The 26,178-nt window shown below is 44.7% G+C and overlaps 1 protein-coding gene across 1 annotated transcript in view; it reads left to right on the forward strand.

The window, feature by feature from the left end:
• The window catches only part of LOC139170652 (palladin-like), a 321,753-nt gene that overhangs the window by 115,861 nt on the left and 179,714 nt on the right, over positions 1-26,178 (forward strand). The window contains exons 2-5 of the mRNA XM_070758143.1: positions 9,767-9,945; positions 10,854-10,914; positions 15,018-15,123; positions 23,301-23,375. Of these exons, the coding sequence (XP_070614244.1) occupies positions 9,767-9,945; positions 10,854-10,914; positions 15,018-15,123; positions 23,301-23,375 (421 nt within the window). The remainder of the gene's footprint in view (positions 1-9,766; positions 9,946-10,853; positions 10,915-15,017; positions 15,124-23,300; positions 23,376-26,178) is intronic.

Here is a 26,178-nt window from a genome sequence, read left to right on the forward strand (position 1 = left end):
GGCTTCAGGCGGTTGCCGACTCATACTCAACCTAAAACAGTTGAACATATTCGTGAGATACCGCAGATTCAAAATGCATTCATTAAAGACAATCCTTGCAGCAATACGTCAAAACGATTGGCTGACATCGATAGATCTAAAAGAGGCGTACCTGCACATACCGGTACATCCGGAATACAGAAAGTTCCTTTGATTCTGCTTCGAGAATCACCATTTTCAGTACAAAGCCATGCCATTCGGCCTAACATCAGCCCCACGAACGTTCACAAAGATACTGGACATTTTAACAGCAGAACTCAGAACCCGACCTCTGCAAATCATGGCTTACCTGGACGATATCATAATATTGTCCAGCAGTCCCAGCAGAGCACGAGAGGACCTCAGGGAGACCATCAGAACACTAGAGAATCATGATTTCTTAGTCAACTACCAGAAAAGCCACTTGACCCCAACCAGACAATTGTCTCATTTAGGGACCAACATAGACACCACAACAGGCAGGGTCTACCTGTCTCCCGAGCGCCAGAACAAGATCAGAGACATGGTAGCAGAGCTACAAGGAAGGAAAACAGTTCCACTAGCCTTTCTGTCTCAACTGCTGGGATTATTCATCTCGTGCATAGACATTGTGCCTTGGACCAGACTACATGCCAGATCACTGCAGTGGTTTCTCCTCCCCTTCCAGAGGAACCGGACCAGTCACTCTTCCATAAAGGTAACAATTTCAACAAAAGTGCAGAGATCCCTTCCATGGTGGAGATCTCCAGCTCTCCAATAAGGGTCCCTCTTTCTTCCGCATCAGGAGGTGACGATAACAACAGATGTGAGCCTATCAGGCTGGGGTGCCCACTCCATCTCAGGGGTGGCCCAAGGGCTGTGAAACACAGAGGATCTCACAGACCCAAACATCAACCTCCTAGAACTTAAAGCGGTTCACTTAGCACTTCGACACTTTGCACTGCGAGTCAGACACCAACATGTGTTGATCCTGACGGACAATGTGGCTACACAGGCACATATCAATCACCAAGGGGGCACGAGGTCAGATCGCCTGATGCGAGAGGCACACTCCCTATTCAGGTGGGCAGAATAACACCTGGCATCCCTGAGAGCCGAACACATCTCTGGCATCTCGAATGTAAAAGCAGACTGGCTGAGCCGGACGACCATCGACCCAGCAGAATGGAGTCTGGAACCATCACTTTTTCAGGAAATAACTCACAGATATGGGACACCGGAGGTGGATCTATTCGCCACCCACCTCAACAATCAGCTCCCGAGATTCTTCTCCCGCTTCCCAACACCGGGAGCGGAACAAATCAATGCCCTGCTCTGTTCTTGGCTGGAAGGCCTCCTATACGCCTTCCCACCAGTATGCCTGATGCCGAGAGTGATAAACAAGCTCCTACGGGAAGAAGCAGAAATCCTCTTAATCGCACCATACTGGCCCAGATGCCCGTGGTTTGCGGATTTGAAGGAGTTGTCGATCTCCCCTCCTTGGCGCATACCGAATCACAGGATAGTACTAACACAGGGATCGGTGATGCACCCAGAACCACACTGGTGGAAACTTGCCGTGTGGCACTTGAGGGGGACAGATTAAGGAGACTTCAAGTGCCAGAAAATGTCATTAATACTATCCAGGCATCACGCCGTCCATCAACCACTCGGATTTACCAGGCCACGTGGACAGCATACTGCACCTTCTGCAGGAAACAGAACCTGGACCCACAGTCCCCATCTGTGATTCAACTTCTGGCTTTTCTGCAGACTGGTCTAGACAGAGGATTAACACCAAATACCCTACGCAGACAAGTAGCAGCCATAGCTACCATTCTCAAAACAGAATTTGCACAACCAATTTCACAACATCCATGGGTACGTGATTTCATTAGAGGAGCAGCAAACATTTGACCCCCACCGGTCCATAATTTCCCAACTTGGGACCTACCACTAGTACTGCAAGCCCTCACCAAACTTCCCTTTGAACCAATACGGGACATTCCATTATGACTGTTATCCATTAAGACAGCTTTTTTGACAGCTATTACATCAGCAAGAAGGGTCTCAGAACTGTCAGCACTCTCAGTCAGACAGGACTTACGTATCTTCCACCCAGACAGGGTGGTCCTACGATTAGACCCCTCCTTCCTGCCGAAGGTAAACACAATTTTTCATCGAGCACAAGAGATTATTCTGCCAGACTTCTGCACCCATGGGTCACACCCTCTGGAACTTAAATGGTATAAAATTGATGTAAGACGCGCATTGAAAATTTACATCAGACGCACAAGTACATTTCGAAAGACGGAATCCCTATTCGTGTCCTACTTTCCTGCCTCCATGGGGTCAAGGGTCTCATCTAAGACTATTAGTCGCTGGATACGTTCCTGCATAACCACAGCGTACAAGCTAGGCCCCACTCCAATACCAAAGGGCATTACGGCACATTCCACGCAAAGTGCGGCCACATCAGCGGCATGGGCAACTCAAGCACCCATTGAGGACATTTGCCGGGCAACAACCTGGGCTGCCCCCAACACATTTATCAAGCATTACCGCCTAGATACATATGCTTCAGCTGAAGCAGCGTTCGGACGTAGAGTGTTGCAAAGTATGTGCAATGCCCCTGCGCACCTGGTCCAGCCTCTTCCCGCCCTAGATAATTAAGCTTGGGTATATCCCACCTTGGACTCTCCGCAGCAGTGCAGTGGAGAAGAACCGTTGCACTTACCTGAACGGTCTTCTCGATGCACTGTAAGGAGAGTCCAAACCCAACCCAGCTAATTGGCCCAGGAGCACAGGTCTTAGAGCTACAGTTGATTTAAATTCTCATTTGTTCTCACTTAACAATAGTTAATAAAAGTTCTTGGTTGATTAACACTATGACTTCGTTTTTATTGAAGACTGACCCAGTAAGGGCAGTAAGGGGGCGGGACCTGTTATTTATGCTAATATTTAACTCAGTCCCTTCCAATAAGGCTGAAGTATAACCCACCTTGGACTCTCCTTGCAGTGCATCAAGAAGACCGTTCAGGTAAGTGCAACGGTTCTTTACCATCAAGAAACCACGTTAACCATGATAAAACCTTGTTTTTATCTTTGTTAATCAAACTAATTTATCAGTGGAAATACAAAGGTATATTTGCTCCCAACTAGTATATTATGTTCACAGAAGGCTTCATTTTAAGAGAAGGCTACAATTGTTTGCATGTTTTTTTGACTATAAATGCCAACCAGCAGTGGAATTTATTAAATATCCTGCTAAATATCTGTCCAGTCACTAAAGTATCATACATTTGCTGATTCCTCTAGTTCAAAGTTTTGAAATGTATATTAGGATATTACTTAATGTTCAATTTTATAGGAGTTCTGTTTTAAGAGAACTGTCTGAGACAGCTTATTTACAATGTAAATAAGAGGCTGCCACAAAGAAGGGGGAGTCAAGTTATTCTCCAGAGCACCTGTAGGACAAGAAGCTGGGTGGAAACTAATCAAGGAGAGAAGCAACTTAGAAGCAAGGAGTGAATGTGAGAACAATTAATCCATGGTACTACTTGCCTCTAGAAGTTGTGAATGCTCAAACACTGGAAGTTTTAAAGAATATGTTGGATACTCACTTGTCTGTAGGATTTTCTGCCTAAGCAGGGGGTTGGACTAGAAGACCTCCAAGGTCCTTCCATCTTGGTTGCTAGAAAATGTTTCACATTTTAAAATATCTGTACAAGCCACAAGAGACATCTCTTTAGAGGAACATCTTCCCACCTTGTAGACAATACTTCCAGAAACTGGGAATAATCATAAACAACTTCTACATCTAGTATCCAATATCCAGTATCTAGTTCAGGAAACACAGATCAATTTGACATGCCTTGATTGTTAATGAATTATCTACCTTCAGTCTCTCTAGGACTTTCAGCTGACTTGCACCTAAGGAGGTTGTTTTGAATTTATTTTTTTTGCAAAAGCAAAACCAACATCATTTAGAAGCAATTACAAATGCCTTCAATGAGAATAAAAAAAATACAATATCCAATTAGAAAAAGCCATACTTTTCTCTCTTTCTTTCTTCCACGCTCCTTCCCCATGGTGGAAATCCAATCCAGTCAGTTTTAAAATCATGCCGCATTTTGGAGTTGGAGGGAGGGGGGAAATTAGCCGACTGGGCTTTTTTCTCTTTCTCTTGTGGGTATAAATCCAATCCAGTCAGTTTTAAAGTCATGCCGCATTTTGGAGTCGGGACAAATGATCAAGGTCTGGTCACCTTATTCTAATTGCCAATTCCAGCGCATAGGTCAGACCTCCGTGCTGGAATTGGAAACTCGTGGGCAGACATCTCAAATCTCCTGCTCTATAACGCACAACTCACATTAGAGGGAGCACTGATGGGAACTATTCTGGAAATCATCTGGAGAACCCCTACATTCCCATTTCTGGATTAGAAAGGCTTCCTTCATGTTACTTTATCTGTTGTGGCCTGCCAGCAGCCCATGTAGCTGGTAGCTGATACCAACAGCAAAGAGGTTGATGTAGTGATACCCCAGTGGCCTGTGCAGCTGGCATCCGAGTCAGACAGGGAGGAGGCTGGGGAAGATATGTGCCAGAGGTGGAGATTCATCCAGGGCCTTCAGAACTTCCAGAAGCTCCCATCAGTGACGAGGAAGAAGAGGAGGAGCCTATTCTCAATGCATGGCCATGCAGAGCTGCCAGTAGGCAGGAATGGTTCCTTAGGAGGAAGTTTCCTCGGGAGTAAGGCTTGGGACTAATTGGCCACTCCCCTAGCCTATTTAAGGGATGAGGAGAAAGAAGCTAATTTGCAGAAACAACTTCGTTCATATCCCTTCATTACTTGACTTCAGAAATGTCTGTGAGCGGCTCTTGTTCTCTCTCTCTTGGCAATTTTCCTGCACATTGTTTCTGGGCATTTTGCTAACCACCATAAGATTGCTGTTATCTACAAGACTGTTTACTCAGAATTGAGTTATTATTTCATGGACTTGTGCTGGCTGTTAATGAAGTTGAATTTACAGTCAGTGTTCAGAAAAGACTGCTTTAAACTGTATTTATGTTTGCTAACCACTAAGAAAGCTCATTAGTAGTCTTTAATTAGTAAACTAAGGTTTGTAAAGACTTTGTGTGTGCTGTGTTCTTTGTGTCCATAGCTGGGACAGAACATTGTCAAAATGAAGCTAATGAACAATTCTTACAAACACGCTAAGTATTATTTCTGCCAACCCGCAAGTAATGCTCTAAATGCATATAAATATCTATTCCAAGGCATACCCATATTTCTCCAGAACTCCACAGACTGCATTGGCTGTCGATTGGTTTCCGGTGCAATTCTAAGTATTGGTTATGACCTATAAAGCCCTACATGGCATCGGACCAGATAACCTCTGGGACCGCCTTCTGCCGCATGAGTCCCAGTGACCAGTTAGGTCCCACAGAGTCGGCCTTCTCCAGGTCCCATCAACTAAACAATGTCATTTGGCAGGACTTAGGGGAAGAGCCTTCTCTATGGGGTCCCCGGCCCTCTGGAATCAGCTCCCCCCAGAGATTTGCACTGCCCCCATCCTCCTCATCTTCCATAAAAGTTTAAAGACCTATCTGTGCCACCAGATTTTGGGCCATTAGACCCTAGTCCCTTGGCCGATGAGTGTAGTATGTCTTGTTGAGTGAATGGGAATTAATGATTTTAAGTGTTATTGGAGTTTTAAAAGTTTTTTAGTTATATTTTTTTGATTTTTTAGATATGTATATTGTATTTTGTTTTGATATGCTGGGTCTGGCCAGAGTCCTTGGAGAGGGACGCCATACAAATCCAATTAATAATAATAATAATAATAATAATAATAATAATAATAATAATAACAACAACAACAACAACAACAACAGCAACAACAACCCCACTGATGGGTATGCCTTGTGGTAGTGAGGCTTGTGTGCTTCAATGAAGCTAAGAGCTGTGCTGGTGGTAGTGTAAACTACTGGTAGGTCTAACCTTGCCGGAGTGGTCAAAGCAGAGGAGCCAGACTAAACGTACCTATCCCATTTAAACTAATGGAGAGATAAAACAAAAAGAGGTCCATACTGGCTCAGTCGTCGCCCAGGATAAAAAAGACTGCGGTGGCTGCTGAGGAACCTTGGCGGCCATTGACAAATAAGCTACAGGAACAAAACAAACAAAGCTTACAAATCAAAAAGCGGCAGAAATTCTTAATGGCAGGGAATCTCACTAGAACTGAAAATCAAAAGCTTGAGATCAGATGTAAGTAACTTGAAGAACATTAAGGAGCAGAAACTGAACAATCAGAAGATTACTGGCTTAATACAAGAAAAATCAAGGAAGCTCTGGAAATTGTAAAGCAGCAGATAACAGTGACAGCCAGGAAAATTGAGCGATATGAAGCTAGGATCACCCACAGGCAGAATCAAACATTTCAATCCAATCAGAGACAGTTCTACCAGAACCTGCATCAGCAAACAGATAAGAAAATTGAAAAACCAGAGGTGAAAATAACAACAAAGTTCTGGAAAGGTCTCTGGGAGTTTGAAAAGGACTATAACAAAACTGCTGGATGGATAAAGGAGTTTGAGAAAAAATTCTCAAAGAGCAATATGCAGCAACTAGAAATAACATCTGAAATGATTGCAAAAAGAGTGAAGAAAGTAAAGAACTGGACATCCCCTGGCACTGATCAGCTGCATGGTTTCTGGCTGAAATACCTGACCAGCCTGCATGCAAAAATGGCCGAATTGTTCAACAAAATGCTGCAGACAGTGAATAGCTTACAACTGGCAGAACATATTTAATATTGAAAGACGCAGCAAAAGGAGCCATACCAGGAAACTATAGGCCAATAACATGTCTGCCGACCATGCTCAAGCTGCTGACAGGTATCATAGCTATCATACCTGGAAGAAAATGACATCATGCCAGTGGAGCAAAAGGGCAATAAAAGACGAAGCAGAGGTACGAAAGACCAGCTACGATTTTGGAGAACTGTAAGAACAGGAAAACAAACCTTTACATGACCTGGATTGACTACAAGAAAGCCTTTGACTAACTGCCACACAGCTGGATCATAAAATGCCTGGAAGTCATTGGAGTCAATGGAAACATCAGGAAATTCATAGAAAAGGCGATGAAATGTTGGAAGACTGAGCTTTTTGTTGGGAATGAAAGCTATGGATTGATCAATATCAGAAGGGGCATCTTCCAAGGGGACTCTCTGTCCCTATTGCTATTCATCATTGCTATAAACCCACTGTCACTCATCCTACAGAAAGAAAACCTAGGCTACCAAACTGCTAGGAATTCACTAAAAATTTCACACCTGCTGTAGATGGATGACCCGAAGTTGTATGGAAAATCAGAAACTGAGATGCAGTCACTAACCAACACTGTTTGAATCTTCAGCAATGACATCAGCATGGAGTTTGGCTTGGATAAGTGTGTGACAGTGGCACTTAAAAATGGGAAAATCACTTAAAGTGAGGGCATTGAAATGCCAAATGGTCAAACCATCAAGTGCCACCAGCCAGAAGCCTACAGATACTTGGGCATCTTGCAACTGTATAATATAAAGCATGGTCATGTGAAAATTGTGATCAGTAAAGGGTACATCCAGAGGACCAGAAAAATTCTGAGGAGCAAACTGAATGGTGGCAACACTATCAAGGCTATAAATACTTGAGCCATACCTGTCATTAGGTAACAGCTGGCATAGTGAACTGGACTCAAGCAGAGCTGGACAACTTGGACAGGAAAACCAGAAAATTAATGACAATCCATAATGTACTACACCCCCGCAGTGACATTGACAAGCTATATTTACCAAGGAAAATAGGCGGCAGAGGACTTTTGCAAGTGAGGCAGACAGTAGAAGAAGAGAAGCATGCATTATTTGATTGTGAAGGAGAGCAAAGAGTCAGCATTAAAAATAATAATAATAATTTATTAGATTTGTATGCCGCCCCTCTCCGAAGCATTGATAGTGTTCTGCCGGCATGTCTCAACCGCCTGTAATTACAGGGTAATTAGTCCAGGAAGACACACACCACACGATAAAAGGAAAACCCAAATGTTTTTATAAACAGAAAAATAGAAACAGCTCCCTTTTTAAATGTCAAAGGGATTTTCTGGTACACACAAGGCACAGTCCAAATGCAGTCCAATTGCTCACCCAATAACTGGGAAATTGAGTCCAATTCTAAAGTCCAGAGCGTCCACACACACAATCCTGAACAGCAAAAACCACGATCTTGACGAAACAATGAATCAGATAAACTGCCATGAGGCTAAAACACCAGGCTGCACTTTTATCTGTAGCACTAATTACAGCAGCCCCACCCAACCACAAGTGGCCTCATTTTCTCTTGTAATAATCCTTCAGTTGTTGTCTCCTATGCATCACTCTACACATGCGTGGATGTCTCATTAATTCTTGTTCAGAATCCAGGGATGATACAGATGACTGATCTCCTCCTGGGCTGTCTGCCAAACTCCCCTCTTCCCTGTCACTCACGCTTCCTTGGTAAGGGGAGACTTCGTCGGCAGATTCTCCTGGGAGCAAAACAGGCCTGCGGCATGTGGATGCCTCCCCCACCTCCACCTCCACATTCCTTGGGGCAGGAGCTGGGCCAGAGCTAACCACAACAGATAGAGGTCAACAATAGGAAGCTTCTCAAGGTAAAGCAAACTAAGGACCAGTACAGAAAAACTGTAACTCAATGTCGTATGGACAGATGGCGGAACAAAGCATTGCATGGCCAGTTCTTGGAGAAGATTGAAGGCAAAGTGGATAAAGAAAAAACCTGGTCATGGCTTACAAGAGGAACACTCAAAAAGGAGACGGAAGGACTAATTCTGGCTGCACAAGAACAGGCCATTAGAACGAATGCTATCAAAGCCAGAATTGAAAAATCAACAGATGATCCAAAATGCAGACTCTGTAAAGAAATAGATGAAACAATCGATCACATACTTAGCTGCTGCAAAAAGATCACACAGACTGACTACAAGCATAGATACGATGCTGTGACACAGATGATCCACTGGAACTTCTGCCAGAACTACCATCTACCAGTGGCAAAGAACTGGTGGGATCATAAGCCTGAAAAAGTGATCGAAAATGAGCAAGCAAAACTACTGTGGGACTTCCGACTTCAGACTGACCAAATTCTGAAGCATAACATGCCAGACATCCTGATTGTGGAGAAAAAGTATGGATCATCGACATCGCAATCCTAGGAGACAGCAGAATTGAGGAGGAGCAACTAGAGAAATTAGTGAAATATGAAGATCTAAAAATCGACTCTGGCATAGGCCAGTGAAAGTGGTCCTTGACATGTTAGGCTCAGTGCCAAGGGATCTCAGCGGACATTTGAAAACCATTGGAATTGACAAAATCTCCACCTGTCAATTGCAAAAGGCCGCTTTACTGGGATTGGCACACATAATTCACCACTACATCATGCAGCGCCCGACTGATGATGAAATATGAAATCCAGCATAGAGATCTCGTTTGCTGTGTTGTACTGACAATAATAATAATAACAATAACAATAATAATAACAACAACAACATTCCCAGAGAAGTCTGCAAAATTATTCTAACTTTGTAACAATTCAAATGCCAGTATCTAATGGTTAAACAGTTGGTTCTCATGTAAAGGTCTGTTGCTGTTTTGTATTGTTTTTATTATCAATATTGGTAATGACTCTTTTCTTTGTCTCTCACTGTCCAATTGAATGTTGTTCAAAGGTGGTTCTGTGAAGGTAAAGAACTACAAAATTCTCCTGATATTCTGATCTGTTCTGAAAGTGGAGGACTCCAGACATTAATTATAGCAGAAGCTTTTGAGGACGACACAGGGCGCTACAGTTGCCTGGCCTTCAATTCTCTTGGCTCTTCTTCTTCTTCAGCAGAATTATTTGTTGAAGGTAAGAAGACATGACAATAAAAATGTCACGCATTGGGTTCTGTTTTTACTACCGTATTTACTACCGTATTTAAAAGCATCTCTAACTTTCATAAGTCTATGAGTCTGCAGTCTGAATCTGCATGTCTAAAATGTCAATGTCTGCAATGATTAAAAAGCCTATATGTAGCAGTTCTTCTATTTTTAATTATACCTTTTCAACATTAGACTTTGGAAAATTCTTTTTTAAAAAAACTGAAATGTTATAAAACAGGACATACCTTTTTTTCCTCACAGAATGGTGCAAAATGCTAATTTTTTTGTGTATCTTAATATTAAAAACTGAATTAAATAAATTACAATAATTGGATCGGAGAAGATTGGTGAGCATCAAAGTGCCATGGAAATTTCAGCAATACTGAAATCATGGAGATTGTCTTAAATCAGGGATGTCAAATTCAAGCCACTCCGAGTCCTCGGAGAGGGGCGGCATACAAATCTAATAAATAATAATAATAATAATAATAAGAAGAAGAAGAAGAAGAAGAAGGCACGTGGGGAGGATTCAGTCCATGAGGTGTTTACATCTGGCCCAGAGGACAGGTATGGAAATAGCCAAAGACCAGCTCATGGTGCCTTTGGCAGTCAAAACAGGGCACAGCCCACCCCCCGCGTTTTGGCTGGCAAAGTGCTGTAGGAGGCCGTCCAGGCCGAAAATGGGGCAGGGGGTCCCTCTCATATCCCATTTTGGCCAGCAGGGTGCTGTAGGAGGCATTTGCCCCATCAACCCATGGTGGAGAACTACAATGCTGATCCAGCCCTCAAAGAAATTCAGTTTGACACCCCTGTCTTAAATATTTTGTTAATAAACTTGCGACTGTGTTAAACCTGATGTTATCACTAATAATTCTGTTTCCTACTTTTGTGCAGGTGCCAGTTCCTCTGATTCTGATAGTGTACATTTCAAAACAAAATCTGGAGCCATGCCCCAGTAAGTTTACAGAACAAAACCAACAATGTTTAATGTTTCTATAGCCTGCAAAGATAATTGCTAAGCTGTTCTACTGTACTTCACATCTTCCTCCTATAATCACTTTATGCAGGGAAATAATTAACTACTGTTAATCAACATTTAAGTGCTGTTGATGTGATGGATTGAATCTTGATTGTAGGATGACTATGCTAATATTGCTAATCATTTCATATTCCTAAAATGAATTCCAAGCATATCAGTAAAAATATCTGTTGTAATGTAAGAGTTCCAAAAATACAAATAATTTGATGAGGAAATATTGGCGTTAAGAGTTTCATTGCTGCATTGGAAACATAATAAGCTGCAGTTTTCTACTTATTGAAGACACAGACAATGGAAAATGTAGCTAATTAGTTATAGGTCCCTAATCAGAATGTCTTACAGTAAGTAATTCAGCTTATTTAAATAGCTTGGTATACAAATGTTATCACTTTTATCCACAAGAACAGTTTGAATACTACTTCTGGCATAGAAATAGGATACTGCGATGATGAGAATGTCTTCTTTAATTTGGAATTTTGACTGCAAATTTGCTAAGGAAAATATTTATATCCACAGCAATGTTCCCTCTAATTATTTTTTGGTGTGGGTGGAAAAGTATAGTGTCTGAGCGGCAGTCCCTTTGGGACTGGGCGGCATAGAAGACTAAATAAACAAACAAACAAACAAACAAATAAAAATAAATTTTTCATGCCTGATTTTTTTTTCACAGATGTCACCCAAGACCACCTATTGCGTAATTATTTGTGGCTGGGTGCTGGGACAGAATAAAGTCCCTTCCCACTATGTTATTCTGTTATTTTATATTTCAATTAATATCATTATCCCCTTATAAATCCAAATAGGCCATCATGCCTACTCTTCCTTCTTATACATTCTTCTTAAAAGAAACAAAAGACCCTTATACACCTTTTCCCTGATTCAGAAAAAAAAATCCCCTTCTTTTTTATTAAAAGAAATCAATAATACACAAAGCCAAAATCTTTTACTATTAAAACTAAAACAACCAGCAAAACCAAAAACACAACTGTTAATAAATCCGTGCTTTAAAATCTTTATTTCTTAAATATTTATCATAGTATTATGGTAATCTAATAGTACTATGAAAATCTATCTGGACACCAATGCATCAATTAATATATTTCCATATTTACTTTTCTATAATTTCATTCAATATCTCCAAGCTCAATTAATTTTCAGGCACTTCATTTACTATTATTAATTTTCATCAATCTTCTACATTTCCAAGTATATTTTAAATTCATAATGCAAAGTCATAAAATCATACAGTACATATCATAAACCCCTTATTTATCCTATGTATCTTCCATTAATTTTACCTATGTAATTCTATATAGTTCTAAACTTCTAATCAAATTTTATGAATTAATACATCCTAATATTAAACAACATCTAAATATATCTTATACCATCATTCCATAATCAATCCATATTTAATAATCAATCATCCCTCCTCAAATTCCCACCACTGTTTCATTTCTGAGTCCCTCTCCTGTCTCTCCCCCTTTTCTTTCTCATTTGTTTCTCATTTCTCCTTCTTCCTCCCTTTTTCTCTCATTCCTTCCCCCTCTCACTTCTCTCTTTTTCCATCCCTCTTCTCCTCCCCCCCGTGTGTGTGTGTATACACACTCTTGAACCATTTCCAAAAACAGGTGAGGGCTGGGGTTTTTTCTCTCTTATTCTTTGGGTGCTTTTTATCACATGCTTTAAATCAAGAGTCACTTCTCTCTCTCTTTAGTTTCTCTTTCCTTTCATTTTCTGCCTCAATCATTTTCTAATTTCTCTTTTTCTCTCCCCTTTTTGCTCTCATTTCTCTCTCACTTCCTCTCCTTTTCTCTATCTCTCTCTTTCTTTCTCTCCCTTTCTCATTCTTTCTCTCTCCCTCTTTCTTTCTCTCTCGCTCTCTGTCTCTTGCTTTGTCTGTTGCTCTCTCTCGCTCTTGCTTTCTCTCTCTCTCTCTTGTTCTCTCTTTCTCTCTCTTCCTTTCTTCTCTCCCTTCCTCCTCCTTTCTCTCCTTTTCTTTCTCTCTCTTGCTTTCTCTCTCTCTCTGACTCTTTCTCTTGCTTTCTTTCTCTTGCTTTCTTTCTCTCTCTCCTCTCTTTCTCTCTCTTTCTTTCTTACTTTCTCTCTCTTGCTATCTCTCTCTTTCTCTCTTACTTTCTCTCTGTTTATTGTACACCATGCTGGCAACTGGCATTGGGCAGTAGCCATGGGTCAGCGGCAGGATGGGAGCTCCAGGGCGGAGTCACGGATGGCGGCGGCTGGATGTGAGAGAGAAAGAAAGAGAGAGGGAGAGAGAAAGGAGAGAGCAAGAGGGGGGAGAGAGAAAGAGAGAGAAAAAGTGAGAGAGAAAGCGTGAGAAAGAGAGCAAGGGGGGAGAGAGAGAGATCGGAAAGAGAGAGAGCAGAGGGCGGCTTGCCAGTATGTGGCGCCATGGGGGAGTGGCAAAGCATGGCCCCAGCGCCGGACTCTGCCGTCACCTCTGTCCCTGGCCGGTTCCTCAGCTAAGAGGCAGTGGCCGCATCCACCCCTTCACCCTCCCTGGCATCGCCAGCCATGAGCGTGGCTCTCCAAGATCTCAGTGGCAACGTGAGTTAAGCAGCGGTGGCCGCTTTCGGCCCAGGGCGGGCTTGTGGGGGGCGGTTGGCCAAAGTGCAGCACAGTGCAACCGAGGCCGGGCAAAGAAATCACCCGATCCAAAGGCTGGAGGGGGATGCTTTATTTGGGGGGAGAAGGAACGCCACGGGCCCACGGCTGCAACTTTTATCCCTTGCGCACTCTTGCTTTCTCGTATACCACGGTGGCAACTGGTCATGTTGCTGGATGCTGTACATGCTGGCGCTGCACTGGGCATGGGCACAGGGCTGGCAGTGGCCCATTGACTGGGCTGGGACGGAGGTGCCAGCCACGCGCCCTTGCCCAGTGCAGCGCCATCATGTACGGCGTCCAGCAACATGACCAGCCGCCGCTGCCAGCGCCCTCCCTCTCCTACTTTGACCCCCACTTGGCACCGCGGCCTTCGCTGCCCACCCTGCTGCCCCACGCCCACCTTTGCTGCCCAGCCCCACTGCCCCTGCAGACCCACCTCAGGCCTGAGCCCTTCCTGTGCCTGAGAGCTGCAAAGCTCACCTGTTGCACCCAGGGAAGCTCCAGCCGGGCGGGGCGCTGCAGCTGTGGGAGATGCCACCTCAGGGCTGAAGCTCAGCGCCTCCATGGAAGGGCTGTGTGCGTATTTGCTCCAAACTTTGCCGGAAAAACTTGGAAGGCGCGAAGAAGGAAGCTCAGCTTCCGGTCTCGCAACTTTTTGCTCTTTGTGCCCTCAGCAAAAAGTTGTGAGACTGGAAGCTCAGCTTCCTTCTTCGTGCCTTCCAAATTTTTCCGGCCACGGGACCGGGGAAAAAAAGATTTGAGACCTCTGCGCCAGAATTGAAAATTTGTGCGCCGAGCTCTCAAATCTCCTGTGCTATAGCGCATAGCGCAGGTTAGAGGGAACAGTGATCCTCAGTCTTTGTATGATTGTTAGAACAAAACTGTAACTTATCAACCCAAATGTGGAATTCTGTTTAAAAACAAATTAACAAAAAGGTTAAAAAAAATAGAAATCAGCTTGACAGGAAAAAAACCCACTTGCTTTATTTTAAGATATGTATAATTACAGCTTGGAGCAATTATTAATATTAAAATGTTAGCTGATTAAAGAATGTGGATTCAAAGTATATGTTTCCCCCCCTTAAATTGCTAAGAGCAAGAATAGAATAAACTATTGAGGTTGGGTGTGTGCTCAGATAAAACAAGTTTTTAGAACTCGAAGGATGTTCCCCAAAGTTTCCTGATGTCGGTATGACTTAATTATACTTATGTAATTTCCTATTCCCTATCACTTAACTACCAATGAAATAACAGGGTGAAAAGTTAGTGTGGAACTTAGCAATTGAACTAATCATGAGAAAATGCTCTACAGTGTTCTATTTCATTAAATGGGAAGCATTTAATTAGTACACTAAATGACTTTCTGCATTTTGATTTGTTCATATATCCAGAGCTCAGAAGAAAAGCACTTCTGTTTCATTGACAATTGGATTGTCAGCTCCAAAGTCTGGAATTACCACGGCAGTAATACAGCCTATCTCTGTGCCTAATGAGCAGGTATATATTATGTGCTACTTTAGAACATTAAATGTTTATTACATTAATTAATATTTATTATTATTATTTAGCATATGAGAACATGACAGAAGAGAAGTAAACATATACACAATCCACATAATTATAAACATAACATCTATGGCAGTGTGGCAGTGATCTCATAACCGGATGTCCATCTATCCAGGCGATCAGCTCTGTCATTACTTCATGCAGATCTTCTATGGAACTGAAGATTCACCTTATTTTTTGGACTATAAGACCTGGAATGGGCCAAACACCACCACCCCCAAAAAAGTGGATGGAAATATCTGTGTGTCTTACAGGCAGAATTTTGCTAAAGCCCAGCCCACCCACCAGCCCCCCACCCTTCAGCCTTCTGCTTCCCAGAAATTTGGCTCCTTGCAGCAAACAGCAGACAACCTGATCAGCTTCAGCATAGCCTGATTTAGCACAAGCAGCTAATTGGCGATTGAATCTACTGCCTGGAATACCACTGATCAGCTACTTTAGATGCAGGGATCACTGTTGTCACCACCCATCACCACTGCCACCTATCACCGCCTCCAGCTTCCGCATTTTCAGTCTCCATGCATCCCATATTTGGTCTTCACATACCCCATTTTTGGCTTCTGTGTGTTTTGCTTTTGGTCCGTTCCAGGTGACAGCTGAAATGGGGCATGCAGAGGCCGAAAATGGGACATACAATGCCCAAAAAACGGGTGCATGGAAATGGCAATAGGTGACAATGGCAATAGGCGACAGTGATCCCCGCAGCCTGGAGCAGCTGATCAGTGATATTCCGGGGGGCAGATCCAAATACAAATCAGCTACTTGTGCTAAATCAGGCTGTGCTGAAGCCGACCAGGCTGTTGGCTATTTGCTGCAAGGATGCAAATTGCTGGGAGACTGAAAAATATGGTAATTAAATTATTATTAAATTAATAATAACATGTAGATATATCCTGCAACTACAAGACCTTTCCTTCTTTTCTGCCTTGGATTCTTCTATTCTTGGTGCATTTATTTTATGAAGAGTCCTTGCTCACCTTTCTATACAAAGTTCAGGTATGATAGCATTACGGTATTAATAAATATTAAGGGATATGGCGGGGGCCACAGAGTTAGCCGTTCCAGGGGAACGAGGGATCGTTGCTTAATAACAATCCCTTGTTCTGGCTCTGTGAGCTCAACCTTGGGTACTGGTGGTGAGTGTAATTCTGGCCCTGGGCTCAGGTTGCTGCTGCTTAATGCCAGGTCGGTGGTAAATAAAGCTCTCCTCATCCGGGACTTAATCCTGGATAGGGAGGCCGACCTGGCATGTATTACTGAAACCTGGCTGGGCCCAGAGGGAGGAGTTCCTCTCTCTGAAATTTGCCCAGCTGGGTTTCAGATATGGCATCAACCTCGACCCCAGGGAAGGGGGGGAGGAGTGGCTATTATAGCCAGGGAGAGCCTTTGCCTATGTAGACTCATTGCTCCAGAGATTGCGGGTTGCGAGTCTCTCTTGATGAAGTCGGACTTAGGGGTTCAGGTGGGCTTGTTTCTCACGTACCTGCCTCCCAGCTGCGTGTCTAAAGCCCTGCCTGTGCTGCTCGAGGAGGTAGCCGGGTTGGCGGTGAAGTTCCCCAGACTTATTGTCTTGGGGGACTTCAACCTGCCGTCACTCGGCGAATCCTCTGGACTGGCACAGGAGTTCATGGCCACCATGACAGCCATGGACCTGACTCAAGTAATACAGGGTCCAACGCACGAGGGAGGGCACGCACCCGACATGGTATTCCTCTCTGAGCAATTGAGTAATGGTCTGAGACTAAGGGGCTTAGAAGTATTGCCTTTGTCATGGTCAGACCATTTCCTACTACGGCTTGACTTCCTGGCTCCAATCCTTCCCCGCAGGGAGGCGGAACCAATTAAGATGTTACGCCCCAGACGCCTGATGGACCCAGAGGGCTTTCAGATGGCGCTTGGGGTTATTCCAGATGCACTCGTCCACAGTTCGGCGGAGTCTCTTGCAGAAGCCTGGAACAAGGCTGCAGCGGAGGCTCTTGATCGGATTGCGCCTTTGCGACCTCTCCGCGGCGCTAGACCCCGTAGAGCTCCATGGTTCAACGAGGAGCTCCGGGAGTTGAAACGCCAGAAGAGACGTCTAGAGAAGCGATGGAGGAAGAGTAAGTCTGAATCTGATCGAACACTTGTAAGAGCTTTTATTAAGACTTACAAAGTGGCACTCAAGGCGGCAAGATGCGCGTATCATGCCGCCTTGATTGCATCAGCGGAATCTCGCCCGGCCGCTCTGTTTAGGGTGACCCGCTCCCTTCTTAATCAGAGGGGAGTTGGGGAGCCCTTACAGAGTAGTGCTGAGGATTTTAACAAGTTTTTCGCTGATAAAATCGCTTAGATCCGGGCGGACCTAGACTCCAATTGGAAAACAGAGTCGGCTGACAACGAGTCAGTTGAGGTGACTGGGGCTCGTACTTGTCCATCTGTCTGGGAAGAGTTTGAGCTGGTGACACCTGATGAAGTGGACAAGGCCATTGGAGCTGTGAGTTCCGCCACCTGTTTATTGGATCCGTGTCCCTCCTGGCTGGTTTCGGCCAGCAGAGAGGTGACACGGAGCTGGGTCCAGGAGATTATCAACGCTTCCTTGGGGAGGGGATCCTTTCCATCATCCTATAAAGAGGCGCTCGTGCGCCCCCTCCTCAAGAAGCCTTACCTGGACCCAGCCGTACTTAACAACTACCGGCCAGTCTCCAACCTTCCCTTTATGGGGAAGGTTGTCGAGAAAGTGGTGGCACTCCAGCTCCAGCAATTCTTGGAAGAAGCCAATTATCTAGGTCCCCAGCAGTCGGGTTTCAGGCCCGGTTACAGCATGGAAACTGCTTTGGTCGCGTTGATGGATGATCTCTGGCGGGCCCGGGACAGGGGGTTATCCTCTGTCCTGGTGCTTCTTGACCTCTCAGCGGCTTTCGATACCATCGACCATGGTATCCTTCTGCACTGGCTGGAGGGGTTGGGGGTGGGGGGCACTGTTCTTCAGTGGTTCTCCTCCTACCTCTCCGGTCGGTCGCAGTCGGTGTTAGTGGGGGGTCAGAGGTCGACTCCGAGGTCTCTCCCTTGTGGGGTGCCTCAGGGGTCGGTCCTCTCCCCCCTGCTATTTAATATCTACATGAAACCGCTGGGTGAGATCATCCAAGGGCATGGGGTGAGGTATCATCAGTACGCTGATGATACCCAGCTTTACATCTCCACCCCATGTCCAGTCAATGAAGCAGTGGAAGTGATGTGCCAGTGCCTGGAGGCTGTTGGGGCCTGGATGGGTGTCAACAGACTCAAACTCAACCCGGATAAGATGGAGTGGCTGTGGGTTTTGCCTCCCAAGGACAATTCCATCTGTCCTTCCATTACCCTGGGGGGGGGAATTATTGACCCCCTCGGAGAGGGTCCACAACTTGGGCGTCCTCCTCGGTCCACAGCTCACATTAGAGAACCATCTTTCAGCTGTGGTGAGGGGGGCGTTTGCCCAGGTTCGCCTGGTGCACCAGTTGCGGCCCTATCAGGATCGGGACTCGCTACTCACAGTCACTCATGCCCTCATCACCTCGAGGTTCGACTACTGTAATGCTCTCTACATGGGGCTACCTTTGAAAAGTGTTCGGAAACTTCAGATCGTGCAGAATGCAGCTGCGAGAGCAGTCATGGGCCTACCTAGGTATGCCCATGTTTTACCAACACTCTGCAGTCTGCATTGGCTGCCGATCAACTTCCGGTCACAATTCAAAGTGTTGGTTATGACCTTTAAAGCCCTTCATGGCACTGGACCAGAATATCTCCGAGACCGCCTGCTGCCGCACGAATCCCAGCGACCAATTAGATCCCACAGAGTTGGCCTTCTCCGGGTCCCGTCAACTAAACAATGTCGGTTGGCGGGCCCCAGGGGAAGAGCCTTCTCTGTGGCGGCCCCGACCCTCTGGAACCAACTCCCCCCGGAGATTAGAACTGCCCCTACTCTCCTTGCCTTTCGCAAGCTCCTTAAGACCCATCTGTGTTGCCAGGCATGGGGGAACTGAGACATCTCCCCCGGGCATATACAATTTATGAATGGTATGTGTGTATGTATGTGTGTTTAGAAATGGGGTTTTAAATGTTTTAGTAGAAATTTAGATTTGTTATAAATTGTCTTTTTGCACTTTGTTGTGAGCCGCCCCGAGTCTGCGGAGAGGGGCGGCATACAAATCTAAATAAACAAACAAACAAACAACACTACAGGTAGTCTTCAATTTATAGCACTTCATTCGGTGACTGTTTGAATTACAACACTGAAAAAGTGACCATTTTTCACACCTGCAACTATTGCAACATCCCCATGGTGACATGACCAAATCCAGAGGTTTGGCAGATGACTCATATTTATGGATATTTTTCATGTGATAATCTTTTAGGGCCTTCTGCCATGCAAAGTCAATTGGGAAGAGAGATTTACTTAACAACCATATTGATAATTTAATAACTGCAGTGATTCACAATCTACAAACATCAACTCCAACAACTACAGTAATACCTCGTCTTACGAACTTAATTAGTTCCGGGACGAGTTTCGTAAGGTGAAAAGTTCGTAAGACGAAACAATGTTTCCCATAGGAATCAATGGAACAGCGAATAATGTGTTCAAGCCCAAAACTCACCCCTTTTGCCCATTACTGCCGGCATTTGGATCCTTGTTCAGGAGTGGGGTGCGGCGGGGGGGTGGATCAGATATTCCCAGCGCTGCTGCTGCTTCTCAAAGGGAAACCGCCGCCACTATCCCCTTGTCCTAGCGTGAGGGATGGAATCTGCCGGGATATGGCAGCCTCTCCCTTTGGGAGGGCAGGGCTGGAGCAGAGGGGCTGACTCGGCGAAAGCGCTCCCAGCGAAGGGGCTGTGAGAGGGTTTTCTCCGAGCACTTCGGGAACACCTGCCCCGCCCTCTCGCATCTTCTTCACTGGGAGCACTTTCATCCAGGGCTATCAGCGAAGGGGCTGCAGGAAAGGCGGGGCAGGCGTTCCCGAAGCATTTGAAGAAGGCGCTCCCAGCGAAGCTGCGCTCTGGATTCCCAAGACCGCAGTCCGAAATCCCTTCTGCCTTGGTGGTTTTTTTGCCTGACGCCGCGAGATTCCCCCAGCGGCAAGCAAGGCTCAATGTCCTGACTCCCGAGGAGCTCATTTGGCCACCTTTCCACTCCTGAAACCGCCTTGCAAAGAAAGGAGGCAACGACATCCCTGGCATTTCCCCGATTCTCCCAGTAATCTGTGTTTGAGGCGGTCTTGAGATTGAAGGCAGGTTGGGGGGTTTTGCGTTGGGAAGGTGGAAAAAAAATGCAGAGGTTTAAAACCACCGGCTCTCTTGTCTTTGCTGAAGAGAACAGGGCTCAGGACTCTACTCTCACGTCGGTTTGCTTTGGAATGGGTCGTTTTTTTGTCTCTGGGGTTTTTTTGCCTCTGCAGTTATCCAAAAAAAGCCGGGAGGCTGGAAAAAAGAGACACCAAGGACCCTGCACCCCGTCTGCCTGCCTGCGTTTCCCCGATTCTCCTGGCTTATTTTGGATAATGAGGGGAACACGTCAATCACAAATTGCTTTCCCCCTTTCGTACACACACACAAGGTGAAGCTGTTGGGTTTTTATTTATTTATTTTTAAATTTTCTTTTCCATAAATCTTCACAATCCTCTATTAGACACCTGTCAATGCAATCCTATAGTGGGAAGAGGCTCCACAGGCAGGCAGGCACAGCTCTTGGTCTTTCCCTCTACTTCTCATGAAGCTAATAACTAAACTACCCAGCGTTTCTTTCAGCCAGGCAGAAATAAGATTGCTCCCCTCCTTCAGCTAAACCAACACACACAGAGAGAAAGCGCCGAAAAAAGCCCCATTCTTTCTCCAAGTAGCAAAGCTGGGAGCTTGGCGGGCAGATGGGGGGGGGGGGTGGATGGTTCTCCTTGCCAGCTTCTCCAGCACATCCATCTCAGGTTCTCCCTCCGGGCGCACACATGCCTTGAACCTTTCCTCTCCGGGCCCACTTGAGATCCTGGGGGGGGGCCTCCCCACCAACCTTAAGTCCAAACAACTCCTTCCAGCCTCTCTCCTTTTTTCCCCACTGCCTCTCAGTCCAACTCGGGCTGCTCTTCGGCTCCTTTAGTGCAGCTCAGTTCTCTCACCCCCCCACCTCCTCTTCCAGCAGAGGAGAAAAGTGGCGGCAGCCCAAGTCACGGGCGGAGTAAATGCGTTATCATGGCAACTGGCAGAGCCAGCTCCCTCAGCTTTGACACTCTGTGTGGGTGAGAGAACTGAGCTGGCTCCTTTAGGGCAACTCAGTTCTCTCACACACAAACCGCCTCCCCTTCCAGCAGAGGAGAAAAGTGGCGGCGGCCCAAGCCACGGGCGGAGTGAATGTGTTGTCATAGCAACTGGCAGAGGCAGGCGGGCAGGCCAGCCTCAGCCCCCTCAGCTTTTGCACTGTGTGTGGGTGAGAGAACTGAGCTGACTCCTTTTGGAAAGCTCAGTTCTCTCACCCACACACAGTGCAAAAGCCACCACTGCTTTTCTCCTCTGCTGCAAGAGGAGGCGGTGTGTGTGAGAGAGAACTGAGCTGCCCTAAAGGAGCCAGCTCAGTTCTCTCACCCACACACAGTGCAAAAGCTGAGGGGCCTGGGGCTGGCCTGCCCGCCTGCCTCTGCCAATTGCATTCACTCCGCCCGTGGCTTGGGCCGCTGCCGCTTTTCTCCTCAGCTGGAAGGGAAGGCAGGGGGGTGAGAGAACTGAGCTGCCCTAAAGGAGCCGAACAGCAGCCCGAGTTGGACTGGGAGGCAGGTAGGGAAAAAAGGAGGGAGGCTGGAAGGAGTTGTTTGGACTTAAGGCTGGCGGGGAGGGCCCCCCCCGGGATCCCAAGTGGGCCCGGAGAGGGGCGCGAAACCACCTTCGGCATGATGGAGACCGGTTCTCTAGCTACAGCAGCCTCTATGACACTTCCTCGCTTCTGCAGTTCTGCAATGGCAAGGGGAGGAAAAATCCAAGGCATGCGTGCGCCCGGAGGGAGAACCCGAGAGCTATGCCGCTCCTCTCTGAAGACTCAGGGCATTTACACCATATTTTAATATTAATTTTAATATGTTTGTACTACAGTGGAACCTTGGTTAATGAATGCTTTGGATAGCGAACATTTCTGATAACAACCAAAAAATTTTGTTAAAACTTTGCACCGGATACCGAACTAAAATTTGGATACCAAACAGAAATTTTTGGTTTTACTCAAAATGTTACAGCCATTGTCCCTCACTCCCCCCTTATTTCTTTACCTCTTACCTCTGCCTTCATCTCCTTGCCAGGAGAGCAGCAAAGCATCGCTTTGGCTATGACGAGGCAGGCTCTGAGTTTGCTGGTCTGGGCGGCGGGTTCTCTTTGAGGACAGTGGCGGGTAGCTCCAGTGGCTTCTTTTCAAAGACAGCTGCGGCAGGGGCCTGCAAATGGACGTGATGTTCCCGGCACTACTGCTCCTTGAAAGGAAGCTGCTGGAGCTGCCTCAGCACTTGCCGTTGCCGCCACCACCAGCTGGTCCTGGCCGTGGCGGCGGCAACTTCTGAGGTGGCTCCGGCAGCTTCCTTTCGAGGAGCAGCAGCACTGGGAACATCATGTCCATGACCAGGCCCAAGTTCCCACTGCAGGCGCAGTGGCTGTCGTTGGCCGCAAAGAGAAGCCCCCCTGGGACCAGCAAACTCAGTGCCCGCCTGCCGAGGAGACGAAGGCAGAGAGACAAGAGGTAAAGAGGTGAGGGGGGGAGTGAGGGAGTGAGGGACAATGGATGTTGGAGGGGAGAAAAAAAACCTTTATCACGGGTGGTCCTGGAACAGAACACCCGCGATAAACGAGGGATCAATTTTCCCCCATAAGAAATAAAGGCTGGGAACCAATTAAATCTATTTCCTTTATTTCTTATGGGGAAAATTGTTTCGGATATCGAACATTTCAGCTAATGACCAACATTCCAGAACGGATTGTGGTCGTTAGCCAAAGTTCCACTGCATATTCAAGGCAAAAATAGAGAAAATGGGAATAGAAATATACCTTATATTATTGTTTAAATGGCAGTCTACATTATTAATAATGCAGATATGCTTTAACAATATTTGCATATGATATTTTTACAGGTTCAAAGTCCTACTTTACATCTCTGCAAATTATACGGATCAAAACCTAGCCATGCTACACCTATTTTTACAAAGGTCTGTTTTCTCAACCAATATTCTAGCCTGAAATCATGTAATTATAGAAAATTTAAAGCCTATAAGAGTGTTAACAAATAGTGATTTTTTGTGTGTGCCTATTTCCCCAATAGGGTACTAAGTGCATACTTAGTAATTATGGGGATTGGCAGATGGCACTTCTGATTTAGAAGGGTGATTTATACTTTGGAAAGAAATATTGGGATTTTTTTTCTGTAATCTTATCTTCTACTTGCACTTTATAAGTTGGAATAGGCTGATCTTGGACTGCATGCAGCTTTCTAGCATCTCAATCTTTGGAAACTGAATATGGTAAAATTTGATACATTTTGATACATGGTACATTGTTTGTTTGTTTTTCTACATAATTAAGAGCTGGAACAAAAGTGGAAGATAAAATGCCCTAAACCGCACCTTTAAATATTCCACAAATCTTGAAAAAAATCCCTAAATTAGGCTGCAAAATGATTTCTGGACCTTAAAAGATTGAGGTGAAAATGTGAAGGTCCATAACCACTTCTTGCCACCGTAAGATACCCCCTTTTTAACTAATTTTAACACATTTTAATCTTCCTTGACTCCTTCTAAATTTTTAATTTTTACATGCAGTTTTATTAACATTTTATTGTATAATTCCTCTCTGAGACAGGTAGGTGATTCAAAAATGTAAAAAATAAAATTTCCAAATTAGCATTTTTGCATGTTTTTTGAAAATATTGATAGTGCATAAGTACTTATACATAAAATAATTGCTACCAGTGGAAAAGGTGCTGTACAGATAATTTGGGGTTTTTTGGGGGGTGTTGCTTGATAAAGTCAAAGGTGAAAAATTGATATAAAACACATGCGGGTTCGGGTGATGGCTAATCTTTTCATCACCGAGTGGTGGAAGTGTACATGCATGTATAAAAGTGTGCATGCATATGCACACACCCATAATGTAATGTGCATGTTGTTAATACATGGTACTCACCTGTTTTGGGGTTGCCACGTATTAAACTACAAATGGTAGTTTATACTGTGATGTTGTAATATGTCTTTAAGAGCTTTGGCTGGTTTGCCCATAAGAGGGTGCCAGCACCTTTCCCTGTGGGGGGAGTTTACTTTGATATATTCTTAGCTGTGTGTGGCTTGTTCTCTTTTGCTACTTTGTGTTGTATATATGTAAATAATACTTTGTTAAATACTAAGTCTCTGTCTTTTATTGGTTGGATCACACAACTACACCACTGTAATAACTCTGCTGTGTGTATGTCAACGGTTTCGCATAAGGCTGCACCGAGACATACTAACATTGGTTATGGGCCACTGGTGGCAGAGTGGACTGTAGTTTGTTAATGTGTGGTTTAATTTAGCCAGCATTGTATTACAGTTAGTATTTGTTGTAACAGTATTATTAAGATGGCAACGTTCCAGTCCAGTAAGGCTTTCTCCATTGCTCAGTTGGATGGAAGCAACTAAAACACATGGTCTATTAAATGTGGTATGTTGTTGAAATGTGAGGGACTGTGGGACATTGTTGCTAACCCCCCCAACTTGACTGCCTTGGATCCTGATGTGGAGGAGGATGCCAAGAAGAAAAGAGACTTTGACCAGGACAATGATAAGGCTTGTAGCTTTATTGGCCTTACACTTGCTGACCAGCAACTAACTCACATTTGTGGTGAGAGTACGGCTGCGAAGTGTTGGGCCTTTTTCCGGAGGATATATGTGCGGGACAGTGTTGGAGCACATATACAGTTAACAAGGAAACTTTTTCGTACCCGCTTAGCCCGGAATGGAGACATGCTAGCTCATTTGACTGTGATGAAAGAGATTTTGGCAGAGCTGCATGAAAAAGAGCTTATTTTCTCAGAGATTCATCAAGTGTACATTATCTTATCTTCGCTTGATGACAGTTACGACGCCTATGTATCATCGTTAGGTTGACCAAAGATGAACTTTCTTTGACTGAGGTTACTGGGCGTCTGCTGGAGGAAGCAAATATGCGGAGTGACCATTTGATGTTAAGAGAAGAAAAGCCTCAGCAAGAAAAGAACTGTGAGAAAATGTTACAATTGCAAAAAGCAAGGACATTTGGCAAAATTTTGTGGACAGGAAGAAGTGCCTAGTGATATTTTTGTTGCTACCAGGAATGTAAAACAAACCAGGAATGTAAAATGTCGTTTGTGGGTTGTTGATAGTGGGTCAACACATTGTTTAATTAATGATAAGAAATGTTGGGAAAGCTAAATGCCAGTAAGGAAAATATCTGTTTAGCTAAAGGCTGGAAAATTAATGCTGCTGGGGAGGGGAACACACACTGTTTGTTTCTTAAAGAGACAATGTTCTCATTATATATTCCTCAGGCGAAGTATAACCTACTATCTGTCAATGTATTAACTAAGATGGGTTATACAGTATTGTTTAAGAATGACCATTGCATTATTGAGAAAGAGGGGTGTAAAATTGTTGCAGAGCTTAAAGATGGTTTATATGTAATTAATGTAGAGAAAACAAGCAAAAACAAATGCCATGTTTAGCAATGTAAAACCTCATAATAATTGTATTCATCTCATGCATAGAAGAATGGGGCATTTGAATTTTCAATTGGTGAAAAAATCAATTTGGGTTGTTAATGGCATAAACCTTAAGCCATGTTCTAGATTTGTAGATTGCAACATTTGCCATGAAGAGAAAAGCAAGGTTACCCCTGTAAACTGTTATGAACGTTTTAAAACTAAGGATATGTTGGAGCTAGTGTGATAGGTCCAATGAGGAAAATTAGCTATGATGGTTCACGATATATTCTGAGCATTGTAGA

Source organism: Erythrolamprus reginae, chromosome 7 (genome assembly GCF_031021105.1).
Source record: "Erythrolamprus reginae isolate rEryReg1 chromosome 7, rEryReg1.hap1, whole genome shotgun sequence".
Lineage (NCBI taxonomy): Eukaryota > Metazoa > Chordata > Lepidosauria > Squamata > Dipsadidae > Erythrolamprus > Erythrolamprus reginae.